The sequence below is a fragment of the Umbelopsis ramanniana genome, assembly GCF_025399195.1.
Source record: "Umbelopsis ramanniana AG unplaced genomic scaffold K450scaffold_71, whole genome shotgun sequence".
Taxonomy (NCBI): Eukaryota; Fungi; Mucoromycota; class Umbelopsidomycetes; order Umbelopsidales; family Umbelopsidaceae; genus Umbelopsis; species Umbelopsis ramanniana.
In genome coordinates, this window is record NW_026252157.1 from 92,284 (window position 1) to 103,799 (window position 11,516).

General features: G+C 43.8%; 7 protein-coding genes across 7 annotated transcripts; 2 read left to right on the forward strand and 5 right to left on the reverse strand.

The window, feature by feature from the left end:
• Positions 1 to 19: 19 nt before the first annotated feature.
• Positions 20 to 747, reverse strand: K450DRAFT_258546 (uncharacterized protein). Its single transcript, XM_051591856.1, has one exon. The coding sequence runs from the start codon at positions 724 to 726 to the stop codon at positions 361 to 363; it is 366 nt and encodes a 121-aa protein (XP_051441118.1). The 5' UTR covers positions 727 to 747; the 3' UTR covers positions 20 to 360.
• Positions 748 to 1,036: 289 nt separating this feature from the next.
• On the reverse strand, positions 1,037 to 1,744 carry K450DRAFT_258547 (uncharacterized protein). The gene is made up of 2 exons (XM_051591857.1): positions 1,412 to 1,744; positions 1,037 to 1,318 (listed from the first exon to the last, which is right to left on the reverse strand). The coding sequence occupies exons 1-2, from the start codon at positions 1,494 to 1,496 to the stop codon at positions 1,155 to 1,157; spliced, it is 249 nt and encodes an 82-aa protein (XP_051441119.1). The 5' UTR covers positions 1,497 to 1,744; the 3' UTR covers positions 1,037 to 1,154.
• Positions 1,745 to 2,380: 636 nt separating this feature from the next.
• K450DRAFT_258552 (uncharacterized protein) lies at positions 2,381 to 2,771 on the reverse strand. The gene has a single exon (XM_051591858.1). It carries the CDS (start codon positions 2,739 to 2,741, stop codon positions 2,484 to 2,486), a length of 258 nt encoding a protein of 85 aa, XP_051441120.1. The 5' UTR covers positions 2,742 to 2,771; the 3' UTR covers positions 2,381 to 2,483.
• A 506-nt stretch (positions 2,772 to 3,277) lies between these two features.
• K450DRAFT_258556 (uncharacterized protein) lies at positions 3,278 to 4,195 on the reverse strand. The gene is made up of 4 exons (XM_051591859.1): positions 4,040 to 4,195; positions 3,746 to 3,971; positions 3,540 to 3,679; positions 3,278 to 3,476 (listed from the first exon to the last, which is right to left on the reverse strand). The coding sequence occupies exons 2-4, from the start codon at positions 3,946 to 3,948 to the stop codon at positions 3,337 to 3,339; spliced, it is 483 nt and encodes a 160-aa protein (XP_051441121.1). The 5' UTR covers positions 3,949 to 3,971; positions 4,040 to 4,195; the 3' UTR covers positions 3,278 to 3,336.
• Positions 4,196 to 6,921, reverse strand: K450DRAFT_258559 (uncharacterized protein). The gene is made up of 7 exons (XM_051591860.1): positions 6,692 to 6,921; positions 6,170 to 6,623; positions 5,938 to 6,105; positions 5,178 to 5,861; positions 4,777 to 5,114; positions 4,299 to 4,706; positions 4,196 to 4,214 (listed from the first exon to the last, which is right to left on the reverse strand). Exons 1-6 carry the CDS (start codon positions 6,883 to 6,885, stop codon positions 4,460 to 4,462), a joined length of 2,085 nt encoding a protein of 694 aa, XP_051441122.1. The 5' UTR covers positions 6,886 to 6,921; the 3' UTR covers positions 4,196 to 4,214; positions 4,299 to 4,459.
• A 105-nt stretch (positions 6,922 to 7,026) lies between these two features.
• Positions 7,027 to 8,977, forward strand: K450DRAFT_258564 (uncharacterized protein). Its single transcript, XM_051591861.1, has 5 exons — positions 7,027 to 7,066; positions 7,129 to 7,919; positions 7,981 to 8,211; positions 8,279 to 8,507; positions 8,580 to 8,977. Exons 1-5 carry the CDS (start codon positions 7,039 to 7,041, stop codon positions 8,639 to 8,641), a joined length of 1,341 nt encoding a protein of 446 aa, XP_051441123.1. The 5' UTR covers positions 7,027 to 7,038; the 3' UTR covers positions 8,642 to 8,977.
• On the forward strand, positions 8,725 to 11,516 carry K450DRAFT_258568 (uncharacterized protein). The gene is made up of 9 exons (XM_051591862.1): positions 8,725 to 8,821; positions 8,893 to 9,324; positions 9,397 to 9,618; positions 9,683 to 9,785; positions 9,873 to 10,091; positions 10,211 to 10,266; positions 10,369 to 10,756; positions 10,872 to 10,944; positions 11,039 to 11,516. The coding sequence occupies exons 1-9, from the start codon at positions 8,808 to 8,810 to the stop codon at positions 11,365 to 11,367; spliced, it is 1,836 nt and encodes a 611-aa protein (XP_051441124.1). The 5' UTR covers positions 8,725 to 8,807; the 3' UTR covers positions 11,368 to 11,516.

Genomic DNA, 11,516 nt, shown 5'->3' on the forward strand with positions numbered 1-11,516 from the left:
TTTTTTGGATCTCGGATAGGAGGCTGAGAGAGAAGAAGGCTCTAACAGCGGAGGAAGTTAAACGAATCAGCACGGATCTTGGCAATGACAAAAGCGCCATCCCATAGTATATAAACAAAGCAATAAATAAAGGGATTAATTTTCACAACAGTTTTATTTTTCTTCTCTACCAACCAACTTTACATTCAACATCAATATGACTTACCTAGTAGCTAACCCGGAGGAAGCCCTTATGCCATTGTATCGCGCAAGCCTTGAAGCTGGAAAGCGAGAAGCACCACTGTCTAAAGCTAGACTGCCTCCACCGGTTGACGACGATGACAGCGATTATGAGCACGAATACGAAGACTTGCCACCCTCTTATGAGCAATGTGTGGGTACTACGCCGTCCAGGCAAATGCGTTCAGGCAATGCAATCATGCGTAATATCAAGTACAAGATTGGAAACGTTAAAGCATCCCTGTCAAGGCAAAACTCGACTCCCAAGACCCGTAATGATAATAAGGTCCCCCAAGATGCCAAAACCAATCCAATGGAATGATAACCCCCAAAAACAGATATCAAAATCATTATAGTGTAGATAGATACAACCCTAGTCTCAAGTAGCAAATATGTATGCTGGACAAATACATCTACGAGGACGTTAAATTGAAAAATGGAATGGTCGGGACAATCGGTTTGATAAAATGTGAATAGCTGAAGCATTTGGCGGGCTTTTTGGGGCATGGCTAAAGTGAGAGATTGGGAAAAAAAAAAATCCTCACTTCGAAAAATAGCCGGCGGTATAGCAGACCTGGCTAGGGGAGAATTAGCTTTTCTATTCAGCTGCCGAGGTCATCTTCAATACACACGACGCCGTCATGACCTTGTATTTAACATATTATACCATGGTGATGACTTTTTCAAATGGAGCAATATGCAACTAAATGAAAGCGACTGACATCGGTGTTGCTTCAGTCAAACAATGATTAATTTCTACTGCAGTTACACACCTGCGAGCTTCTTTTAGTAAAACAATGATTTTGACATGACAGACTTTAATGCCATATTCTTATGTGATATTTTTATTATTGACTTTCACATTTCGTAATATATGAAGTTTTTATACAAAGTCATAATTCCAGATGAATGGTATTATTACATACGAATGGCATTTATTCCATTCCCATCTTCTCTTTAGCAGACTGCAAGATGCTCTTGTTTTGGTCGTCGGCGTGGCCCTTGACGGAGTCGTAAGCACTTTGATGAGCAGACTTTTGCGAATCCGGAGTGATTCCAGCCTGCACCTTATCATATCCGTTAGTGAGAGCTTCTTTACCTTTTTATGAAGGTAAGCGTTAATACAGAAGTTCTTATTCGTTCATATCTCTGAGTCCAATATTGCTCCCTTCTCGAATTTTCAGTTCCTTACCTTGCTGAGCATAGGTCTTTTGAGACTGAGGAGTCATTGTCTCTTCCATCTTCTGTCCAAATCCTTTGCGTCCAGCGTCAGCCATACTTGATGAGATATGTAGTAATAGTGCGGTATAGTTGGTGGATGGCTATGAAACCGCCCTTTATACGTTGATGCAGAAGCTACGATTCTCCTGAAGTCCTAGGGTATTTTAGTCGGATTTTTTTTTGGATTTACAACGTCATGTTTTATCCTGAATGAAAGGCGCGCCAATCAAAACGTATTTACCGCTAATATGCGAGACAGATATTCATTTTGCATTTCTTGGTGCGCAACAGTAGGGGTTATTCACGGAACGTTAAAGAATATTTTCGAAACGTACATCTTCAAAGTCGACTGTCGACCAACGTCATAAAATGGCTTGAAAGGAAATGGATTGCAGGGGTGCTTTTTAAGCACCTCCTAATGGGCGAAAACCGACTGAATGCAGAAACGCCTTTGCTTGACCACCATAAAATCTTTGTTCTATTGGAATTGTTCTGTTATGGGCAGTTATGATTTCCCAGTGTGCATCAATTAATTGAACATAGCTAGGACATTGAGATGTTTTTTTTTTTTTTTTTGCATTAACAATTGCATGAAGTGAGAGCCATGAAATTCGTAGTGAAACGGTTCAGAATATTCATGGAAAGTGTAGAATGGCATGTAGGCCTGCAGAATACGCCACATCTTATCATACGAAACTTTTCAAGTGTTCACTACAGTAGAACTAAAGTATTCACATCCATTGCATGAACATACTCCACAGTCGCGCAAAATGAAGCCAAACTACCATATTCCCACGGTACATTTTTTGAAGGAACACGTATCGTTACTGGATGTTGTGAAATAAGTAAACATTCACAGGATCTTAGAACACGCACACATCGCTCGATTGACAGATATAAGACTTCTTGGTACCAAGCAAACCACGCCAAGCATTGATGTGAAAAGACAGAGAATTTTCATACAAAATCATATAGACAAATTTATTTGACAATGTTGATATTAAATAAGATTATTCAGTATCACACGAGTATTTAACAGATATTTAGTTGTTGAGACCGAGCTTGTCCTTGGCCTTGTCAAGAATGCCTTCACCGTGCTTGGCATCGTCCTTGTTACCTCTGGCGCTATCGAAAGCGGATTGGTGAGCGCTCTTCTCAGAGTTGGGAAGAACAGCACCTTGGACACGGTCAACACCGGAGGAGACTTGTTCACCGGCTTGTTCGGTGTAGGTCTTTTGGGAATCGGGCTTAAGGGATTCCTTAGCTTGTTGAGAGAAATCTTTGCGTCCAGCGTCGGCCATTGTTAATTGTTTAGTAGTTAATTTGATATCGAGACAGAAAGTGCAGAGTTGGCCGGCTTTTATAGACATTTCATGGCTGTTTTACTCCACGGACGTAACCAATGCGTCATTGCGAGAAATCTGAAGACTCTGCGTGCATGTTTTCTCTTTTTTCTCTCGCGCCTTTTGGAAAAACAGGCTCACTTTCCATAAATGGCAAATCCATAGTGTAATGATTACGGATATTGAGTCTTTGAAACAATGGCACGATGTACGTGTACCTCCCTCGCTAAATTCTCGTTTTAGTACGTGGTCCAATAATGTTTTACACAATGTCAGAGTAAAAAGTAAATTTAGGTGGTCATGGATATAAAAAAAAAAAATACTTTGTTGGAGTAAGGCAGGACCCGACCCAGACCCAAGGAAGCCATTGCCAATCTAAGAACCTAGATCGATCTTCGTTCACTATTGGCCGATTTCGCATGTGCAACATTCTTTCAACGTTGAGTTCGCACATGACAAAGAGCAAGAAATTAATTGAAACTCTCCCATTGGGTTACGTTCTATCGTTCAATTTTGCCATTTATTCAAAATGTGATGTAATTAAGTCCTTTCGTCATCGTTGGAACAGACCGTCAAAGATTCTAGGATCAAGGTAGTTTCCCTTTCTATCTAAAATGTACCCCATCCGTTCACGCTCAGATCTTAGAAACACGTAAGATGATGTCGAATTGATGGCATCGGTCCCACGAGGTCCTATCATACGATAAATGAATAAACCCAGTTGGTTAAGCAATTAGATCAAAAACGACAACGTACCGACGCCGGTATATACCCGCTGCGATGCCGCCAATTTGTTTATGGGGTATTCCTTGACTTTATGGCTGGCGAGGCCTTTCGCACACGTCTCCAGTCGGACCATATTGCCGCCTTTGAGTAACGACAATCGGTTGATGTACCTAAGGAGACATCCAATTAGATTGCAAGTAGTGTTTGTGCTTTCCGGAATCCAGAACACATATTACCTCCAAGGATAAAGGCACATGGCAGCTGAGATACCAACGCCAACAGCAACCAGTCCAGAAGCTATGCCAAGACGCTGAGGTTTTGGCGCGAGTACATATGGGGAATCCTCTTCATCACTGGGATAACTCATCAACAAAAGGGAAGGGACCCGAGAAAAAGACTGTCCTTTAAGCTCACCTTTCCTTTTTACCATATGATACATAGGCTAGACTGGCTAGATTTCCCCTAAAGAAAAATTACACTCTGTTAGGAAACCCTGTCAACCCATATAACCTGGGAAACAGTGGACTTACCAAAATAACAATTGCACTCCAGCTGATATGTACATGAAGAAAAATGTTCGGTGAACGGTGCTTGGGGCTTCGTATAATATGACATCCTTGCTTTGGATTTGCTGTCGAAGTTGTTTGGTCAAGACATTGAATTTATTATGCTGGTGGGATGCTGAGGCGAAATTCCGTTGGAACGCTGCTATTGATTGACATCATTCGTTATTGAGACACGTTTACAAGGAATGTAAAAAGGCGCTTTAGCCGCAAACAACAAACAAACCTATCGAGGTCTGTGTCCTACATAGGCTCAATCGAACTCTTGAGAACCACATTCTGCCTTCGTCTTACTGGTATGAAGCACTGCGATCTCTTTTTTATTTTTTATTTTTTTATTAATTTTTGACAAGCGAGCCAAAAAAAAAAAAAACACCACAGACAGAATTACTTTCTGTAAAATTCTCGCTTAAAGTGAAAGTGTAGAGACAGAATACCGCGGTCAAAGGCACTTCTGAACCCTTTCTTGTGTGAGTATTCCCATTCTCGATTTACAATACGAAAAGCAACGTCCTCGTAGGGCGGTCCAGCATGGAACCGAATGGTAACCGTCTCGTTGGTACCCGGATCCTTTTCAATGAAATAGGTCGGCGCGCTGGATTTATCGATGAGATCAGGGTAAAAGATGTTAAACCTGTAGGGTTCATCGATTAGGACCAAAGAAATATTCTTTAACTGAATTCAAACAGGTATGATAAACTCACTTGTAGCCTTGTACAACTTTTGGTGGCGGGTTGTCCTGATCGTAATGCGTTTGGTTGTATTTGTTCCACTCGTAACCTGTGTGAACACGATTGAAGTATCTTGGTTTGCGTGGGCGGTATTTGTCTTGCCATAAGTAAGCCTCCTTTGCCAACTCTGTTTCGATATTGAACATTTCTTCATCTTCATCAATGCCTTTGGCTGCTTCCTGGTCAAACAAAACATCCGAGGCGATGGAGGCTGCCATTCCAGCCGCCACTTCATCAGGTTTGACGATAGCCTTAGGTTTGGATTTAGCAGGGATGACCTTGCTAGACATGACTTTGCGTCTTGCTTCCAACTACAAATAGATGATTAATTTTACATAGAAGCCATATAACACAGTCAAATAAAAGCTACATACCAGATGTTTCGTATCTTCTTCAGGATCAAGAATGGGAAGTTCCTTATCTTCGTTAGATAATTTGGTGAACAAGACAGGGCTCATGCCGCGTTCATATCGACTGGTAGTCGCCTCAATTTCCTCTTCAACAGATTCCTCAAATCGCTTATCTTGTTCTTCCGTGAGACTTTCATCCACAGGCTCGGCTTCAAGACCTTCGCCTGATTCAACACCACGGCCACGTACTTGACCATGCATTGCCAACACTTTCTCCAATTCTTCTTGTACCTTTTGAGCTTCCATTCGTTGTCTGAGACGAAGCTGTTCGAGGCGCTTCGTCAAGAGAACTTGATGCATATCTCGTAGCTTAGCCTTGGCCTTGTAGATGATGAGTTCCTTCAAGAGGTTTTCCCAATACTCCACATCAATTGGCTCGTTGGATTGCAGTTTCTTGGTGACTTGCATTTGCAATGCTGTGAGCTGATCCAAAGTTTTGTTGGAAAGCAAATTCTCTATATCTTGTTTGACAGAATCGGATACACCGCCTAATGCCCGCTGTTCCGAGTCTTGAACCATCTTTTCAAGAATATCTGCAGATACCAATAACATGGCTCTCCAGAACTCTAAACTTTCTTCATTCTTCTCCAATGTAAGGTACATTTGGATGTCACGATGAAGCTCTTCTGTTTCCGCCAATGTGAGGTCCTACAGTTCAGTGGCAAAGGAGAGATAAGAATTACAATGTTGTACGTCCCATGATCATCCGTTGAGTGATACTTACGTCAAAAATGGTGTACGGTTCATCCAAGTCAACTTCCAAATCAACTTCTTCTTCGACCTTATCAGCTTCATTGGCCAAGCGCATGTTCATTGCCAGAATGTCTATTGGCTTGGCGCGACCTTCTCGAATTCTAATTTCTGCACGTTTCTTAGCTTGCTCCAAATGAAACTGTCATGGTGATTAGTGTTGATGCGGCAATATGACCATTCAGTTTTAAATAAAGGAAGCTTACCTCGTCTTCTTTTGCTTTCCAGTCACCCATTTGTGCCAATTCAGCGTCACGTTGCATACGAGCTTTTTCCTCTTCTCTCAACTCCATTTCGATCTCTCGTTCGGCACGACGTTTGTTCAATTTGGCCAGTTCTTCTTCTGTATCACGTCGTCTGTCCTTCTCACGTTGTCTCATATCCGATGCATTGAGTCCCGCTTTTCGATCCTTCTCCTTTTTCTTGGTCCATTGAAATTTGGATTCGAGGTTGACGTCGTTAAATGGGTTGTTGACGTTGGTATAACCAAGATCATCCAATCTGGGTCGTGTGGACGTTGGATCCCTCGGGTCTTCTTCCTCCTCTTCTTCTTCCTCTTCTTCCTCATATCGCTCCTTCCTGGACTTTTTATGCTTCTTTTTGTCCTTTTTACTGCGTTTGCGATCTCGTCGGTCTTCTTCAGAATCGGAACGTCGTCGTCTGTAAATGTAAAATAGCTTTCAGTACCATACTCTCAACGCTGTTCTTCTGTTGCTTATGGGACATACCGGTCGTCTCGACGTCGACTACGGCCATATTCATCTTCACGCTCAACTGATGCACGACTGCGTGATCGACGTGCAGGCGGACTCCTGTCTCTATTGGACGATCGAGAGCTTTTGTGTGATGAGCGATGATCTCTATCGCGCTCAGAGTGTTCACGGCGAGAAGATCGTGGCGACCTTGACCTTGATCTAGGCATGGCAGACAGGTGGGAGGTTATAGTTGAATGTCGAACAGCCAAAAGACCTGGAAATTTCTGTGACGTCTTTTGGAAAATCCCCCTATGCGGCCGGCATTCCGCTGCTCTGAAGTCACTTCTTTAACTCAGCTTTTGCTTGTTGAATTGCCTAGCATGTCGTACATGACCAGAGACGACCTTAGTAAGTATGAAAACATTAAGCCTACTCGCCCAAGAAGTCTTCCTTTTAACACATGGTCATAGACAAATACTTGAAAAACCTGTCATCTCCTACACCTCAACAGCAAACTCCTGCACCAACACCACAAGCGCCTAAAACTCCACAAGACTATGCGTCTGAACGAAGAGCTTCGTCCTCAACGGGCCTTCGTGGTCCTCGACCTCCCAGCATCTCTAGTCCCCGAACTAGTTTTCAAAAGAACTCGTCTTCGGCCAGTGTCGATGATCTGAAGAACGACCTCTCCTATCCGTTTGAGCGCAAGCTAAATCTTAATGATTCTAGCCCTATTGCCAAGAGCGCTCAGAATTTACAAAATGCTGTTGGCATGACCGCCAATAGACCCCCTCCTCCAGTGAAAGCCAAGCCGGCTAATCTTTCTCGAAGCTCTAGTGTGGCCAGCCAAGATGCCTTTGAAGCCTCCTTGACCAAAGGAAAGCCGTTACCTCCAGCACATCCCAAGCCTTTCACACAGCCAAAGGTCAGTACACAACCATCCATGCATCCACCGCCTAGCTCCACGGAATTACCTGCACCTTCACCATCATCGCCATCACCAAGCGCAAACGAAAAGGTGTCTGTCCCCAACCCTCTCTATTCGAGTATTCTGTGTGCAGGATGCAGTAAACCCATCAGTGGAGTGGTGATCAGTGCTATGAACAAGCGTTGGCATGCCAGCTGCTTCAAATGCAAGGAATGCGGTGAACATTTGGAGCATATGGCTTATAACGAGAAGGACGGTGTTCCTTATTGCGCATTGGACTTTCATGAGAAATTTAGTGTGAAATGCGATTATTGTCATACTCCTATCGAAGAGGTAAGTCAAGTTTCAATTGGGCGCGTGTTTTCAAGGTGTATTGACTTTTGCCCTTTTTTAGAATATTGTTAGTGCGCTTGGCAAGCATTATCATCCGGGCCACTTCTTTTGCATTGAATGTGGCCATCCTTTTGACGGTGGCTATTTGGTACATGACGGCCAAGCCTATTGTGAGAAAGATTACCTCCGAAAGTTTGGACAAAAATGTATGGGATGCGGTGAATATATCACGACTGGAGAATTTGTGAATGCCTTGGACGGAGATTGGCATAGAGACTGTTTTGTTTGCACGGTGAGTTTTCACACCTGATGCTTCTACTACCGACCTTTCAAAACTGATGATGTGATTGGATATTTAGGAATGCAAGGAGCCGTTCGAAGCAGATCGATTCTATGTGAGGGACCGCAAACCTTATTGCCAACAGCATGCCAAGGCATCCAAGTCGTCCAATGTTAAAACGTCTAATATCTGTGCCGGTTGCGGAGATTATATCGAAGGAAGAGCAGCATCTGCGTTGGGTCAGAAATGGCATCCCAATCATTTCCAATGTGTATCTTGTAAAAAGGAGCTGTCAGCTAGTGTACCTGGTAAGATGATTGTTGGGGGGTTTTAACTGACTCGCTCGGGGTTTCCAATGACTAACTAACGAATGTGCGCAGGTATGTGGCAGGACAATGGCAATGCAGAGCCGATATGTAAAATGTGTGCAAGAAAAATGTAATGAAGCTGTAAAATAATGGGAATTCGATCAAACGTTTGCGGGGGAATCACAAAATAAAATTGATTGACAGACCGTGTGGAGAAAGCAGTAGTAATAATCACATGGAAAAAAAACAAAGAAACGTTTCTTCCAGAGGCTGCTGCTACTTTTCATCTCAACATTCTCCATGGCATCCATAAAGTAACACTCATCAGCAATATCTGCTCTACGCTTTCTCGCTCCACTCACGTCGTTTTATCCATTTTGTTCAGCGCTCGACGTACTTTGGCTACTTTCGCTAACCAGGCCAAGATCCCAAGATTGCCCATCCCGACTCTTCAGGAAACTGCGGAACGCTACAAGCGAAGCCTTTTGCCCTTGTTGACCCGTGCCGATTATGATCGCGCTTCAACTGCTGTGGAGGATTTCATCCGACCTGGCGGTTTAGGTGAGAAACTTCAGGAACGCCTGCATGGACTTGACAAGAAGGAACCTGAGTCGTGGCTCGATACTTTGTGGCTTAACAAGGCATACCTCGAGTACCGTGAACCTACTTTGATTAATGTGAATTGGTGGAATCAATTTGTTGACCCTCCATCTGGTCTTGTTGCTTCTCCTGGACAAGGTCGTGTGTCTGATTTACAATTGGATCGTGCTGCACTATTTCTATCCCAGCTGACACAATTCAATGATATGATTAACAAGTGAGTGAGAGCAGCAAAGAAAGGTCTTTGTAGGGATGAGATCATTGTATTTAAGCTTTTGTGACATCAAAGGGAGCAGGTTCCTCCGGATGTGTCGCGTGCTGGACCCATGTGTATGCATCAATTGAAAAATCAGTTTGGAGCCAGCCGTATTCCTGACGAACCCAGAGATCGTATTGTAACAACCTGGCCAGCGAATGCTAAGCACGCTACCGTGATTTACAAAGACCAACTCTTCTCTGTTCCCATTATTGGAGAAAATGGTGAATTTCCCTCTGTACAGCAGCTGAGAAGGTAGGCAAACGCTATATTGCCTTTATGTCGTTTCATTTCGATTGATGGGGCGTATTTCATACAGTCAACTCAAGGCAGTAGTGCAACAAGTCGACTCCCTTCCCCAGACTGAGCTTCAGCCTCCTATTGGCGTACTCACCTCTGAACACCGTGAGACTTGGGCAAAGGTAAGATTGTCATTGGCAAAACAGTGTTTCGTATGTTCCCTCTACTCACTGAGCTGTACGGATGGGTTTGGGTTGGATAATTTACAGCTCCGAAAAACCATGGCGAAAGACGCTGCTAATGCCAGCAACTTTGACAACATTGATGCATCCTTATTTGCACTATGCCTAGACGATTACGCCTCTGGACTTGATTTGGACAAATCCCATCTTAACTTGTTTCATGGACAAAAGGCCAGAAACCGCTGGTTTGACAAGGCCATGCAGTTTATTGTGGAAAATAACGGCCGAGCCGGTGTGAATGGCGAGGTAGGGTTTCTTTCTATGCGGGCGGGCGGAGAGCGAGATGAATGATGTATTGGGGGTCCCCAAGAACCTTTCTTTTTTTTTTTCGGACATCGCTGACCCCATTTTATGGGTATTATTAGCACTCGCCTGCCGACGCTGTCATCCCTGGCTCGATGTTTACAGAGATCCTAAAGAGGTAAGATATCTTCTATGCCGCCCCCGCGTCTAGTTGAGAGCATGGCAATTGACAATGTTGAAAAAATCATAAAACGTGGGGTTGTTGTTGTTATTGTTGTAGGGAGGAACAAGGAAACAAGGACATCAATTCATCAAACCCTGTGTCACTGGCCACCCCTCGTCAGTTACTGTGGAACATTGACTCAACCATTGGGAATGCCCTTGTTACGGCTGAAAACAACGCAGCCAAGACCATCGATAACTTATCGAGTGTCCTGTTACACTATCATGATTTCGGCTCGGATTTCTTAAAGAGAATCAAGTGCAGTCCTGATGGATTTCTTCAAATGGCCTACCAGCTCGCGTACTATCGCCAGCACGGTCAGCCATGTGCGACATACGAGTCCGCTTCCACGCGTATGTTCAAGCTTGGACGAACCGAGACCGTGCGATCGTGTTCTGTTGACACTGTTGCCTTTACCAAAGCATGGGATGACAAGGATGTCAAGGTAAGCACATTGTCTAATTGTGAACAAGCAGGCACTAATGACGCCACGGCATCCTTAAACCCGCATCTTTTCACTTGTCAAAAAATCCACACATTTATTGACATTCTGCGTTTAGCTGAGTGATAAGGTCAGCCTATTTCAGAAAGCCGTCGGCTCTCATTTGGAATACATGAAAGCTGCAAGCAATGGCAAGTATCATGGTTGCTCAAAGTTGAAATGGGGGGGAGGGACGGGTTATTGCTAGTTAATTAACTGACACCTCCTTAACGTGTGGGTGAGCAGGCAGAGGAGTAGATCGCCATTTATTAGGACTGAGATGCATGATGACGCAAGAGGAAGCCAGCCAGGCCGCCATCTTTACCGATCCATCTTATATCCAATCCATGTACTTCAAACTTTCCACTTCCAATACTTCACCTGGCGATTATTCATGGGGTGGCTTTGGTCCGGTTGTTCCCGAAGGCTATGGCAGTAATTACGCCATCGGGAAGGAGCGTATTCGATTGAGCATTTCGTCTTGGAAGACAGCTCCTGAAGCCGAAGCCACAACGTTCCGCACCACTCTCAAAAAGGTGTTTGATGATTTGGGCGAGGCCATTGAGCGTGCATAGATCCATTTAATGGCACTGGCGCGCGCGCAAAAAAAAAAAAAAACGACCGTGAATTTTTGGGAATATTTACAAAATAAAAGCCATGGATAAATGTGTATGGACTTGACGTTCCATTATGCCAGCCAGCGTATGAATTTTTTTTTTTTTTT